Source organism: Numida meleagris, chromosome 5, assembly GCF_002078875.1.
Source record: "Numida meleagris isolate 19003 breed g44 Domestic line chromosome 5, NumMel1.0, whole genome shotgun sequence".
Classification (NCBI taxonomy): Eukaryota; Metazoa; Chordata; class Aves; order Galliformes; family Numididae; genus Numida; species Numida meleagris.
The window spans coordinates 31,350,135-31,365,532 of NC_034413.1; the positions used below are offsets into that span (position 1 = coordinate 31,350,135).

Here is a 15,398-nt window from a genome sequence, read left to right on the forward strand (position 1 = left end):
TTCTTTTTGTACGTACGTAGTTTTATTTGTTGCTTTCAGAGTTACTTGCCCACATAAGAACACAATGTCAGTAAGCTGACATACTAGTCAAGATTACAAAGAAGAAAGCAAATGCAAAATACACACAACATAGAATTTGAGAAGTCACTCAACATTTCAAAAACTTATCATGTAAGATTTTAAACACATTAGTGCTGGCTGGCCTGATTCTTCATAGTTAGGGTCATATCAGGATTTTGTATGTCTGTCTGTGAGGCCACAGAAGGGAAGAAAGTAACTATAAGCTAGGACAATGCTGCCATATGTACAAGAAGTATCAGATTCCCACCAACAAATCTTAACAAGAAGAGTTTCTATCCAATGAAGTGAGGTTCTGAAATTGCCTTCTAAAACAAATAGTTGGTGCAAAAAGCTTACTTATTAAGAGAGAACACAAGTAAGTTTTGAGAGTGCTTGATCCGCCATGGTTACCTTCCGGATAATAATAAGGTTCTTATTTCATTTATATTGTAAAATTACAACTGTCCAACAAGTTAAGCTTGTAGAAGTACTGTGAGTGCATGCATTACAAATCACTGCAGTAAGTACAATCTAGTAGAGAAGAGAAACGAAGTACACAGTTTAGAAGCACAGTTTTAAGTTCATTGTCATATAGCTTTTGGAAGATTGTCATTTAATAGCGTAATATCCTGGAATCTAGCATTGATTTTTGGTTCTACTGAGCATACGTTCTTATCACAAAACCAAAAAAATATTACATACTACACAATATTTAAAAGCACAAGAAACAGTATATAAGAAATTAGATAACTACACCAAGTCACTCTACTTCAATACTGAAAAGGGCTTTGCTTACTCAACCTTCTTATTAAAAACAGACCTCCACCTGTAATGCTCATAGAAATAGCATTAACAGATCAGTATTAAGACAACATTTATTCAAACAATGTTCAAATCACAATGAACAAATACAAAATACAAATAACTTAAAACTGCAGCAAAAAAAAATACTGAATTATTGAACAGATGACCTCACACTCCTGTGTATTTTGCATTTTAGATCTCATAGTTTCTGAATTTCCTCAGAAGGTCTGATGGGGCATCCCCTGACCAGCGGAAACGTAAGTGCCAGTAGTTTGCCTCTGAAAATCCTGGGGGGAAAAGAAAGAGAGAGAAAGGTAAGTGAATTATTACAAACTTACAATACTACGTTGCTTTAAATAATAATAGTTAATCTTCCCCAAAAAAGCAAGTCCAAAATTGGTCAATTTCAAGTGCTCTTGACTAGCAGGTAGCAGGGACAGCCTCTGCATTCTTGGCACTATTTGAAAAAGAACTCAAGCAAATACCAAATTTCAAGATATGTATCAGCTGGAAAGAGTCCAAAGGAGAACAGTAAGAATTATGAGAACTCTGAAAAGCAGAACTTAGAATGAAAGAGTGAACAAAAAGCACTTGCTTAATCTAAAGAAGGAGGCAGAAAAGGTGATAGGATTAATCTCCAAGTATACAAAAGGCAGCAGCTTGAACGGAAGGTGTATCGATTTTTTCCTACACACAAGGGAGTTGAGGAGTTTTTCAGGCCCTTACCTACTTTTTTTTTTTTTTTAAGGCCCAGAACTATATTTTTATGATCTATTAGCTGTGAATACTAAAATGTGATCTTCCTACATCAGAAAGCTGAAACTTGTTACTTGACTTATTGTTAAATAATTTTATTCAGGTTGAAATGTGCATGTTGAGTTGTAATCTGTAATTCTTATGCACTAGCAAACAGAAACCAAATCTATCTCCATTTAAAATGAGTATCCAATATTACAAATTTTCCTGGATGAAACCAAAGAAAGTTATCAACATCCTAACATCAGGTATGAACACAGTTATGCATATAGGCTCTGAAAAATAAATACATTATGATGCTCACATATATTAACTTACATGCGTGCCTACAGGATACATTAAGTAAGCATTTCATGGGTTTGCTTTTTTCACCTTCAAATCTATGGATTTGAGTACAAAGCTGATTTAATTACCTAAAATGTCAAATAGTATAATGTTATAGATTATTATTTTTAAAAACTACATTTTTTTAGTTATGTCTCACCAACATTTGTTTGTAGAACTTTATTTTCTGCATTCTACAAACGATTGGGATTAAACTAACTTTTGTTTCCTACCAGTTTATTTTAATTCCCTGTTCAATCAAGCTGGAAAGAAATGACAGGATTTTGTTTAATAATATTTCTCTGATAATGTATATCTAACATTATGAAACTTCTAAAGTATCAAACAGAACAGAGAGTGGCCTCTGTAGTAAGTTAAATTTGGTTCAGATATACTAACCTAAAAATAGACAGGAAATACTAACTGCCCAGATGATAGTTTTTGAAATATGCATTTATTCCGTTGTGTGCACTATTAAAAAGAATACAAAAGAAGCCTTCAAGCCTCAATTTTTAATCTTCATGAGCTCATCAGATGCAAACTGTGCATAAGTATTGAATGCTGTATTTAAAGAAAAAAAAAAAAGGAACCTAAAAGTTTTATGTAATATGTTTTAAAGTTCGGGCTTTTTTTTTTAATCATTGAAAATAATTTATTATATTTACCCACTCTGATCTAGCAGGAAAAGTGAGTTTTCCATTTTGATTTAATAATAACTAACACTGTTTTTACTAACTAGCAGGCAAAGAAACTAGGGTCAGGGAGGAAGAAAGGCCAGAAAGTTTCAGAAGCAATAAGAACAACAACAAAAAAAAACCAAAAAAAAAAAAACCCTAAAAGCTACAACAAAATCCCAATCCAAAACCACATAAAAAAAGCTACCAAATGCATTATTCTGGAGAATAATTCCTCATCAATAAAAGCCTCAGTTTCAGATGGTCCAGTGTTCTGCAATCTTCTGTAACTGCTGGTTTTACTTACTTGGGGAGTCTGGATTCTTTGAAGACTGCGGTTTTACATCAGGAATTGCAACATCTTGCTCCCTGTTCCCATCAGACAATCCATCTTCATTGTTTTCAGTTTTCTGGGTCCAAATCTCATTAGTTAAGCTGTTGCTATTATTCAAGTCAGGAGCTTCCAGCATTTGATCCTTCTTATTTTGGACAGCCCAGTGCATTGACTACAGAAATGTAAAAATAAGAAACAATGTATCAATTTCTATGCTTTAAAAAAAAAAACTGAATGATTTTTTCTATTTTTCCTATATTGTAATAAAGTAAATTCTAGAGAAGCTTGCAGGTAACTGGATAAGGAAACATGGTAACATACTCCAAATAGCATTTGAGAAGATAGTTTGTGTCAGGCAAGGACAAAGAACAAAACCTAGATGTATGCCAAATGACTAGAGACGCTTCTTAAGAGGGCTTGAGTGACTTCTGTTTCCAATTTCAAAGCTGCCTTTGACTTCAGTATCCCTTTTGAAAGCTTTTACTATTGAAATCTGCAGTATGACTTCTGTTTGGAACTGAACTGTGCTTGGTGGGATACTTTCATCAAACAGTTAGGCATGATGGTTCAGCTAAAGAGGCTCTCAAACATCAATAGTAAGCAGAATTGAGGCAGGTAGGATTGGAAGGGGAAACATTTATTTACCTGTCTAAATATCTGACCATGTGGATTTGTAACCATCATGCACTGTAACAATGCAGAAAATAATCAAACATCATGGAATTAGAATCTAGTAGAAACACACCAGCAAGATTAGCAGGGAAATCATTCCTCAGAACATCTATTTCTAAGCTATAATGTGTAGATAATATGCATGAAAGTGGCAATCTGAAGAATTTACTGTAAAACTAATAGCCTAAAACCCGACTATGAGCGGTCTTCTATAGCCTTCCAATGTTATCTGAGTTTCCTTAGAAATCATTCTGCACCACTCCTAAAACCTAACACTGGAGGGCTGTGCCAGCTCACCCTCAGCCACTGGAGCATTTCTCCTGGGTCAGCCCTACCTCCTCTCTCAATGCTCAGACAACACCAACCGTTTTCACAGAGCTGCTCAGGGCTTCCCACTGCTGGAAAGGAACTGTGATTTTGCTTCTCCTCCAGTAATCATAGCGCGCTCGACTCTCTTCATTAATAAGAACCTCCTTAGCTTGCTGCAGCTTCTGGAAATTCTCCACTACAAAACAACCCAAAAAAGATGCTAAAGCCAATACTTGTTTTCAATGAAATTAATTCAGGTCTGCCAGCAGTACAAGCTAAATTGACAAGCAGAACTGACAAGCACATAGAGGAATCTAAATATAGTGCAAATTAACTAACTTGTGCATTTAATTAGGTAGCTTTTCCACATACGCTAAAATGTTATCTCTGATACCTGACTGCACAAATGAGAGCTCTTACTTTTCCCTACGGGATAATTTTTCATTAAATGGCTACTAAGGATGCAGCTGCACATTACTATTTGTAGAAAGGTCATAAAGATTTAGATCTATCTAAGACCCACCCGTGTTACAGTGATCTATTACTATCGTTATTCATTTATTCGAGTTTACAAATTAGATTTATTTTGAAATATACTAAGTCCAAAGCTCTGCTGTCCCAAGGGGAGTGTGGACGAGGTCAAACTCACACCAGTGGGTAGCCTATGTTGTTCAGTTTATAGTTAAACCTTTAGGAAATATCCAAATGAAAAGCTTTGTGCATTAACCAAAATGAAAAGTATACTTGATAATTCTACAGCCAGTTTTTAGTTGGGACCATAATTATGATCAGAACAGTTGCAAGAATATAAACTATTCAGACAAAGGTGACCATTGATTAAAGCTGTCTTTTGGTTATAAGTGGGTAAGATTGCCTCCAAATAATTCAGGTGCTGCTTAGACATCACAGGTATGGCTTGGATATGGTGAATTGTGTGCTTAATTGAGATGTTAGCTGATGTTCTGCAAACAGATGGCTACTCACGTGGTGCTGGCTTCTCTTTATTTCCAATAATTAAATTACACTAAAAGAAACTAAAGTACATTTAATACTTTCCTGATGATCTTGTTCATGGACATAAATGAACTAGTTGACGTAAGTGTGACATTGGAATGCCACTGGGCTTGGAAGCAGTCCAGCTTCATCGGTCTAGGAAGGGCTATACGCCATAAACAATTTCTGGATTCCTACCATATGAATAAATTATTAAAGAAAGGAAGAAATTATGAAAGAAAGAAAGGAAGGAGGAAATTAAGAAATTAGAAAGAAAGAAAGAAGAGTCCTAGAAATAAAAAATAAAAACAAGTGGCTTCCTGCTCTTACCACCTAAGAGCGTGCAAGTGTTGAAACAGAATATTAAAGACAATATGCTCAATACACATGACAATTAAAATGCACTGGGCAAAAGAATATTTAGCAAGGTTTTAAGGTTGAATTTAATGTCTTAGTCATTTTAGTTATCTTAGAAGAAGATAAATTATTTTGAAACAGAGAAAAATACATACCTGCTTTGGGGTTTCCAGGGTGTTTGTCAGGATGACATTCAAGGGCTTTAATCTTAAATTCTGCAAGAATTTGTTCAACCTAAACAGGGTATCATATCTGAAGTGAGTAAACACACAGAAAAGATTTTCAAACTTGCTCTTTGAAAGAGGTTGGGAGGAACAACAAGGAATGCTGAAAGACTGTTTTCCTACTCATTTCACAAACTTTTAGTACAAGCAAAATAGGCAACAACAACCTATCTGTCAGTGACACTGATTTCATTATCCACGCGCTCATCCTTATTTTTGTTCTGGTGAAACTTGCTCATCCAATGTAATGAGTTGGCTTTAAGAAAAACATGGAAGGATCATGCCATGATCTTTCCTCACTTTTGACCACAAAGGCAAAATGTACCCCTTTGGTTGCTCTTCACTTTGTTTAATCATGTCTAGCTTTTCACAAAATCTCACTGAAGAATCAACAACCTTCTGTGTTGCTGAAGATCACTGTGTGGACTTGGGTGGCTTTCTCCGCATCCTCTGCACAGGAAACTTAGCCAGAACCACATGGGTTATCTAGCTTGGATACCACAAAGCTAGACAAAGAGCAATTCACAGTCTTCCTGTCAAGTTAATTTTCTGGGCAAAGGCTGGCATGGAATAGAATATGTTTGTAATCAGTATGCGAATATTGACATATATTATTTTAAATTAATTACAAGTTCCCACATTTTATAATGCCATAAGGTATTATAACCTCTGGAAAAGCAAAGAGATATTAACAGCTAGCAAGGCACAGGAAACCACATGAGTTGGGGTTAGGGTTTGATTTTCAAATTTTCAGATTTTCATAGCATCTTGTTTCTTCCTACAATTCAGAAGCCAAAATTTCTTTATACTATTCTATATCTCAAGCTTAGACAACAATTCATCCTGAGATATCAGTTAGCTATTATTTTTCCCATGATAGAAAAGCTGTTCACATAAATTCCTCATCCTTCAAACTCTGATGTCCATATAAAATGTATATAAAATATTTTAAAACTAAGTTACAACATCATTTTTCTGTAAAACAAAATTACATTTCACTTAAGTAGCTGGCCAGATTTTGTGGTTGTATGCTGGGAAAAGGTTATGTGAAGTTTATACAAAAATTCATTCTATTTACATTTAAAAAAAAAAATCAGTGATATATTTTACCAAAAAAGTTATCCTGTACCTACTAGAATAACACTGTTCTTGGATGAGGGATATACAATAAATATCACCTCAGCCTCTCCAGTACAAAGAGGAACTAGGTGTCTATGAGCTCAATTCTGCAAGAAGCCAAGAATGAACATGTATTTTCTTTTCCTTGAATGTAGAGAAATGCTGTTGAAAAAGTTGAAACTATTTGTGGTTTAAATTTAGCGAGGTCAGATTAGCACAGAGCATGAAAATACTACAACTGGGAGTGTGCAAGAGTAAATTTGCTTCTGTATAGGCCTAAAGAAGGGAGCATAGAAGCCTGTACCATTACAAATACCTGATGCATTATAGAAATCAGTGTGATTGCAAAATATCTGTAATGCCTCAAATTCTTTTAAATGCTAGTAGTAGTCATGCACACCATCCTGAGAGAAGAAATCACAGTACTCAGTCAACTGAGTATGTTCATGCTCCCACGTCAAAAATAATGCTGTAACATCTGCTGCTTCTCTCAATAAATAGTACTTGACAGATTATTTTTCAGGATGCATTGGCAATTATTCCACCTTTAGAATTTCATTTTGAAGCAATTTGAAAAATCATTATCACACGTGCACGAACCATCCATTAATTAATAAGCCCATAAGGAATTAATGCTAGCTAGGAGATGAGAAATAGCATCTGCAAAACAAGCCTAGATATGAACTTTAACACTGCCCTCTGCTGGGACATCATATTAGAAGTTATCTCAGGGAAAGCTTTAAATTACCTTCTGCAGTAGACCTAGGATGCCTACTGACTGACTTTCAGTGACATAAATGTGACCAGCATTTGACTACTACAACAAATGAAAGCATTTGATTAAATTTACTGAGGAAAATATAGCTTTTATCCACCCTGAATTTAGCATTCATTACAGCAGAATAATCAAAATTCCCTTTCCAAAATCTGAACCCAATTCCAGCAGCTAGATTAAAAAATAGTAGTATACCACTATCTCAAGCTACCGAAAACATTACATGGACATCTTTAGGAAGAAGAGTATTTGTTTAACCACAAATCGTACATCAACAGCTTACATAGCTCTCAACCTAAAGTATGCATCTGCCAACAACAACAAAAATTCTAAATCTAGTTGTAAGTCATTAAAATTATCATTTAAAAATCTATAACATGATGAATAAAAAAGATATTTTTTGTTTTTCTTCCCAACAATGAATACAGTTTTTAAAAATGAAAAAGGGATACAATAGGCTATACTTGAGAAACTCAATAGCATTGTCAGTCACCAACAGCTCTGAACTTTCAGTTAGTTGCATATAGATAGCTTCTTCATCTTTAAAACTGTAAATGTATTCCAATACGTTATTTGCATGTTGTCAAATTTATGCAGTTGGCTCACAATTTAAAACCATATCACATCTTGAACTAAACTGTATAATGAGCTATAATTTCATTTGTATCTGTAATACAATCCTGTTTCATGAGACATTTTTAATATGAGCCTCATTCTAAGATCTGAACGTTGGCACACAGATCAGAAAACTGAGCTTTGCAGAGGGAGCTCTGAAAAGATAAAAGTGGCAAGAAAGGAGCTTCGCAGTGCGTTTCAAATAGTTCTGCCTTTAGAGATTAACAATTTCAAATCCCCCCTGTAGATACACAAGAACATTCAAAACGTTATTAACTTGGAGGGGAGGCAGGAAAGGCTCTTACCGTAGATAGTTCATCACATCCTAGCAAGTTGTAGTAATCTTCCAACTCTTCCGGTCTGCAGTTCAAAATTGCATCCATCTGGGCTAGCCCAGCAGGCTTTTTCAAGCTGAGGCACAGTGGGTTTAAAATATAATATCAATACACAGCTCACAAATAGGTTTAAAAGTAGCCCAGGGAAACGGGCGATTTCCACACAGGTCTGCAGCTCTCTCCAGCGCTTTTTAATACAGAGAGCTGACACACATGAATTGTCTTGAATTCTCTGCCTGCCATTGGTCCCTGCAGGATGCCAATCCGCTTGCACAAACCTGCTAATGGCAATGCTCCCTGGGATTTGTAGTCACCCAAGTCATTTCAACACTGAACTCTCGGTCTCTTCCAAACTGAAAACAGTTTGGGATTCTCAGTAAAATCTAGCTGTATTTGAGATGTAGATTCTGCAAATAGCCAGTTAAAGTCAGTGAGAGGCTCTTATGCACCAGGGCCTACATATTCTAAAAGATATTTTCTGCTTTATTTTTTAAGTGATTTCTTCCAAAATAATGATTATTGGGTTGCACACTTCCATAAATGAAATCCCAACCTTGCCAAATCTTCTGGTTCTGTCAGTTTCTTCAACAGAGAAGGTAAATCCTTGCCTGTGAAGGGTATCTAGCATACATACATGTTATTACTCAAAACCAAACAGTTCACTGCTTTTGTACAGTTGCATGTCTGTCAAAATTAAGTCTATGAAAAGATAGCATAAAATACTTACTGTCTGCTATCAAAAGAAGTTCCCACAAAGTTATTTCAAATTGCATCTTAAAGGCTTGTATCACGTGCACAACACCTTCTTTGTAAAACTCACTTGACTTTGAAGTGAAATACATTTTAATTTGAACAATAATTAATGATCAAGGCCTCAGTCTGACAAAGGCAACATTCACATTTAACTGTATTCTCCTAGGTCTATTGCTTTTAAAAGGTGATACCTAGTGGTAACAGTAACCACTCACTGGAATCTTTCCACTGGAGCCTAAGGAGCTGTACTTTTCACTTTTCCCGTTCAAGAGCTTTGTAATGCAAGATGTTTAAAGTCATAAAGTACTGCTGATTCTTTAAATGAACGCTTACATTACCTTGAATATTTATACAATCTTAAATGCAGAGACCTAGGAGAGTCTATTCAAAATAGATACACAGGGTATGATCAAAGCTATCATAGGTGTATGTGAAGCAGCGAAGGACCTAGTGGCCGTTCAGAACTATTTAAGAAATACGGAATATATAATCCCCACATTTACAACTGCTATGGATTTTTCTATGTTATTATTACGTACAGTATTAATCTTCTGAAATTATCTACGTAATTATCTGCTACTTCAAGGCTGTATTGTCTGAAAGTTCTTATTTTACTGTATGTTCAGATAGCCTGTTAAGATTATAAAATATATAAAGCACATGAAAGGATGAAGCAGCAGTATCAAACAGCAATGCATGGGCCTCAGTGAAACTATTTAAAATAACTAGAAAACATCAGCGTATTTCTCAGAGTATATAAAACAGCAGAATTTTTTCAACAAAGTGGAAGAATTAACAGTTCCAAATCTCTCCCTCTTCTCCATTCCTAACTTAATAATGAACCACAAAAGTATATGAAGAAAGCAGAGCCTTTTAGCAAGAGATCATGTAAATATTTAAATAGATAGTACTTTGAGGGAGGACAAAAAACAAACAGCTGTTCCACATCCCCCGCAGCACTCCTGACATACTGTTCTTGGCCAAGTATTTTTTGCATATTTGCATAAGGTGAAAGGGAAGGATCTTTTTAACCCTTTTTCCCTCCAGATTTCAGTGGCCTTTTTTTGTGCCACAAAGTGAACTGCAGGTCCAAGAGCCGGATTCAGCTAACAAAACAATGAGCCTTGCAAGCTTATTGTTCACGGGGAGTTTTCCCATCTATACTCTGTTCAGATGGAATTAACAAGGGCTTCAATCCAAACCACAGCAGTGGGCATACTTGTATTCCCTTCTCCCAGGGATTTCCAGTGCTTGGGATCCGAACACCCCCATTGCACAGTTTGAAAGTTTGAGCACAGAAGCTGTAAAATATTAATACAGCATAGTAGCATAGTCAATTGCTGCTCCTTCTGACTTACCGGAACAACTCATGGAGCAAGACATCATCAGAAAGGGAGAGGAAGAGAACCCACATATAAAAAATATAAAGATTACCTTCAGGAGATGAGCGTTGTTTGAAAGGCAATCACAGCACAGGAGATGGCATAATGTATGTGTATTCACATGTTTTGGTTAGTTGGACAGAGTGTACAAACAGTACAGAAAGTGAGGAAATCTCATATTTGTTCTCTGTACCCAGCCACTAACAAAATGTTTGTGCTCATTCCCAACACGTAATCAACTGCGTTGCTTGTTTAGAGTCAGGAGCGAAACTAAACCCTGGCTCAGTGTAACAGAGAGCTTGCCATCCACTTGTTTTATTTAAATAGCCATTTTGGACTTGAACAAGGAAGATCTGGAGATCTGTATTTCAATTTATTCCCATAAAATACATGAGATCTTCTAGTACCAGTTCTTCTCAATCTTCTTGAGTTGTTTTGCTTCCCAAGGACAGAGCACACAGAATTCAAGGCACAACATAACTCAAATAAGTTCTGCATGCTCCATCTTCAGATGGGCACACACTCAGAAATGCAGAAACAGAAGAGGACCCAACCACTGCCAAACTGACGTCCCAATATAGGGGCAACTACTGCATCATCATCATTGCATGTGTAAATGCTTGCAAGGTTAGAGTCAGCTTAAGGATCCTTGATTCATTCCCTCACCAACAGCTTCACAGAAAGCTTTGCATCGTGCATCTGTGCCAGTTATACGGTCTCTTTCTTAGAGCACGGTCTTCACATAAATAAGCATCCAAATACCATTATTAAAGTAACACCTCTCTTTTTATGCCTAAAAATCTGATTCTTGCCTCAGCTTCAACACAGAAAAAGAATGCTTGCGTACAGATTTGCAGACAATGATAGAACTGTTCTGATTCACATCTTGTTACTTCATAACTTGTTTTGATATATGCGAAGCATGAGAAATGGTATATGCAATTTAACCAGAAGTATTGATTTTTACAGCTGATGTTATCAACATCTGCAAGGGAGAAATTCTACTTGTCTAATATTGGTCTTGTCACCAAAGTTAGAGATTTGCTTGTATTAAAGTCACTAGAACTATTATGCAAGTAGTTGGTGATATTAAGCAGCAATATTAAACAAAATACTGAAACTTATATCCACGAAGTTTAGATCGAGATTTCTGTGCTAGTAGGTAATATAACAAAAGCAGATGCAAAAGACAGGCAACATTTCTCCTTTAAAAATTCAGATTTTGTTATTGTTGTTGAAAGCAAACTGACTCCTATCAGTTCAGAACAACTAAACAAATGAGAGGATGATGTAAAACCAGTTCTGCCAATACTTCGCACACCTGTCTGAAGTTGTTTTAATTCATCATTGTAGAAGAGAAAATAAAACAAATGTATTATACGTTTCTGTGCCTACCTATACAGCAAGGAATACAAGCTGAAGAAATTAAAACATTCTTGAGTATCTTTCACATTGGTATTTCCACTGGAACTCTGCAAAGCACAAGAAAGAAAGTGAGCAACAGGCATCTTTTCTAGGGGGCAGCTCTCTCAGCCTCCTTCATTGCACTTCTAAAAAAAAAAAAAATTACTATGCGGGACCCTACTGTTCGTGTTAGAACTGTGCCCAGTGCAAAATTTTGTCCTCTGAAATTCCATATTTCAAATAGTCTACAAAAGCAAGAAAATAATTTGTCTATCCACTACCATATCTTGCAAGGTGCATCAACAAAAAGATACAAACGCAAAGCGTCAGTCACACCGACCTTCATAGTCAATTCTACTCCCACAGCAGAAAAGAAAGGCAAGGCAGGCAAAAAAATGAAGTCACAAGTAAAAGAAACTTTGACATCTAATAACTATAAGCTGTTTGCATTGCAGAGGGGCCCAGGCCAGGAATCAGCCCCCCCCTAACCTGCGTGCGCAGCACCCAGCGCTGACGGGAAACCTGCAGCCGCGGGGCTGTGGGCATCGGTACCGCCAGGACAGCGGCCAAATTTCGTCCAGGCGGAACTTCGGGCAGGTGATGGCATGCCTAAGAAAACCTGCGCGCTGTAGCTCAGACAGCAGTGGCTCGCAGTTCAGCGTCTACCGTTTGTGTAGCGGAAGACCCCAGATCAACACAGCCACGAGCTTTGCGCACCCCGTCAGGGACGAGCAACGTGAAAACGAGACTGTGAATGCGGCACGGCCAGCTTCGGATACGGCAACAAAGAGCATTTGCAACGCGCAGCCTGTGCCAGGAAACACCAAATTCTCGCGAGGGAGACGTTCGCAGTTTTAGACCCCGCTCAGGAGAAAGCTGCTGAGAAGCCCGGAGTTTTCCCACCACTTCGTGACACCGACACCAGTGACGGGCCCACGGCGCCGCCATTTGCCAGCAGCACCGTCGTCGACAGAACGCGCTCCTGCAACGAACCCCGGCAAGCCTCCACCCACCGGAGGAGGCGACGGCCGCCCCTTCGAGCGAGCGGAACGAAGCGGCGACCCCGCCCAGGCGGCGCACGGCCACGTGACCAGAAGGCCCGTCCGCGCGAGGGCCGAGTCGGCACCGGACGCCACGTGATCCAAGCCGCGCCCCCTCTCCCCGCCTCCCCGTTCACGTGACCCGGTTTGTTGTTGTTGCAGCCTCCGCGGGGCGGGCGCCCGCGTGGGCGGCGGCGCGGTCACGTGCCGGGTTTAAATCGCTCCCTGGGGGTGGGGGAGGGGGCTGTGGCGGCGGCGCTGCTGCGCGCTGCGCCGGGCGGGAGGGAAGGAGGGAGGGGGGCGGCGGCGGTTGCTTCTCCAAGATGGCGGACGGGGAGGCTCCGCTCCTCCGGCCCCGCGACGGCGGCCCCGGCGCCGCGGCCGAGAGCGCCGAGCCCGCGCCCAAGCGCCAGCGCCTGAACTCGGAAGACGGCGTCTGCCGCCGGGGTGCGCCGCCCGCCCACCGCCCGGACCGGACCGCGGTGCCGCCGCCGCCCGCCGCCGCCGCGACAGAACCTCCGGGCGAGGCGGCGGCCGTCAGCGCCGATGGCGGCGGCCGGGCGCGGGAGGAGGACGGCGCGATGGCGGAGAGCTGGAGCGGCGCGGACAATAGGGCCGTGCAGCGGGGCCTGGCCCGGGCGGAGCCGCCTCCGCAGCCGCGGCAGCGGGGCCGGGGGGAGGGGGCGGAGGCGGCGCCCGGCGAAGACGCGGCGGAGGCGGCCATTGGTTGCGGGCGGGCGCAGCGTTCAAACGGGGCGGCCGAAGCGCCGGCCCCGCAGCCCGGTGAGGACCCGACCCCATCCCCCGTCCCGCCCCGGGGCAGCGCGGTTCGCACCGCGCGGGGGCCCAGGGAGGCCCCGGGCCCGGCTGCCCCCCGTCAGCCGCGGTGCCCCGGGCTTCTCTCGGTCCAATCGGGGCTCGTCAGGGCCGGCGGTATTCGTGCCGGGCCTCGGGGCGAGATAGCCTCTGTGCTCGCTGCTGAGATCGTCTGTGGCAGCAAGCTATTAAAAATGACAGCTGTAAGCCCCATCTCCTGACAGTGGGTACTTACTTTCTGCTTCTTGAAAACCTGCATGGAAAGGACAGGAGCGGTTGTGTGGACTTCTCTAAGTAGCTTCGAGTTAGTCTTAAGCTTCAGCAGCTGAAGCACAAAGTGCTGTACCCTCGGGGAGGTGTCTTTGCAGATGGGTATTGAGCACGGTTTGGGCACTACCAGCACAGAGCTTGGTCTGCTTTATTGGGACTGACAGGTTTGGAGGCTTTGTGAAGAGTCCCTAAAAAGGTGTAAGATACTGTGCTTTGCCTGGGAAGTGATCTCTATTACATATGCCTTATGTGAAGGCTATTCCTCAAGTTACTCCAGTCCTCAGATGTGTTTTGGTTTGTACTGGCTGTTTCTGGCAAGAAGTCTTTTTATTCCTTTGAGGAATCAAGACAACTCCTTGGGAGTGTTACAGTTTAAACTGTTACTTTAGCCTGTCACATTTTATAAATCTATGATGATGTGACCTGTATGTGATGAGTCTTTAATGATGCAGATTTTGACTCTTCACATAGCAGACATAAAGGTTGTTGTAGCAGAACGTAGGCTTCGCACTTACTGATATGTGTTAATTGACATTTCTCTTATTCGTAAATTTTTTCCTAGGAGATATATGCGATGCTGTAAATATGTAAAATCATAATAAGACATAATGTCACAAGAGCACCTGTGTTCTCAGAACAGGACAGCAAGTGTAGAAAGCAGATGACTGTCCTCTACCCTTTTCAATTTAATCAGAATCATTTCTGCCATTTACTTATCCAACCAATTAAACAAATTTGACAACACAGCCTATGTTTATAAATGGATGATGTTTTGTGGTGGCCTTTGTTTAAGAGTAAGGTGAGGTAACCTAGCTTCAGTACTGTAGGAGTTCATTCAAATAGAGTTTGGAAATGATTATAGTAATTCTTTGCTCTAGAGACTGTGACTGAGACTTATTTTCATTTGCTTATAGATTTTCAACAAATAAATACACTTACTGTGCCTATTAATAAAAAGATCATTTTAAAAAATTAGTAGCCCATATTCTAATAAACTTCTCAGAATAAAATGTAGATTTTCACCTTAAACATTAGTTTGGTATTGCATGCTGTGAAATGAGTATCCCATTCCTCTCTAGAGTCCTTATTCTGGGCACGTGATGAAGTTAGATTGGGTTGCTCTGGCTTACGGCCACTAGCTGAGTGCTCGAAGCCAAACCCAACTGCAAGGTACAATGGACGATAAACTTAGTGAAGGTGGTTCAAGGTAGCACGTGTTTCTGTCATAAATGAAATACCATAAAAGTGTGTATGTGGCCAGCTGTTGCAACTCAGCTGCAAGATAACAGTGCAGCAAAATTCTGTAACTCATTTCTATCCAACTGCATGTTTTGTATGTGTTTTTAAATGCTGGGATCTTAAAACCCCATCAAGGATTATTC

General features: G+C 40.0%; 2 protein-coding genes across 4 annotated transcripts in view; one reads left to right on the top strand and one right to left on the bottom strand.

The window, feature by feature from the left end:
- DNAJC12 (DnaJ heat shock protein family (Hsp40) member C12) lies at window positions 1-12,950 on the bottom strand. Of its 2 annotated transcripts, XM_021398082.1 has the most exons (7): window positions 12,380-12,950; window positions 11,882-11,958; window positions 8,322-8,427; window positions 5,439-5,517; window positions 3,990-4,129; window positions 2,926-3,124; window positions 1-1,151 (listed from the first exon to the last, which is right to left on the bottom strand). In XM_021398082.1, the coding sequence occupies exons 1-7, from the start codon at window positions 12,434-12,436 to the stop codon at window positions 1,057-1,059; spliced, it is 753 nt and encodes a 250-aa protein (XP_021253757.1). In that variant the 5' UTR covers window positions 12,437-12,950; the 3' UTR covers window positions 1-1,056. The 2 variants fall into 2 exon arrangements, with proteins under 2 accessions (XP_021253757.1, XP_021253758.1); XM_021398083.1 differs by having other exon boundaries at window positions 10,539-12,871.
- Window positions 12,938-15,398, top strand: part of SIRT1 (sirtuin 1) — a 20,930-nt gene continuing 18,469 nt past the window's right edge. The window contains exon 1 of one of the 2 annotated variants that reach the window (XM_021398081.1): window positions 12,938-13,075. Coding sequence is in view for 1 of the 2 variants with exons in the window: in XM_021398080.1 (XP_021253755.1) it covers window positions 13,254-13,713 (460 nt within the window). In the remaining variant the exon portion in view is untranslated. Of the gene's footprint in view, window positions 13,076-13,253; window positions 13,714-15,398 lie in introns of those variants that run through there. The other variant, XM_021398080.1, reaches the window with a different exon arrangement.

Excerpts from the sequence above, each read along its gene's own strand:
- DNAJC12 (XM_021398082.1), bottom strand. The coding sequence starts at position 12,436 with ATGCCCACAGCCCCGCGGCTGCAGGTTTCCCGTCAGCGCTGGGTGCTG. Across the intron at positions 8,428-11,881 it reads TTGTATTCCTTGCTGTATAG|CTTGAAAAAGCCTGCTGGGC; the intron begins GTAGGCACAGAA and ends ACTGTGCCTCAG. Across the intron at positions 4,130-5,438 it reads CCCTGGAAACCCCAAAGCAG|TGGAGAATTTCCAGAAGCTG; the intron begins GTATGTATTTTT and ends GTTGTTTTGTAG.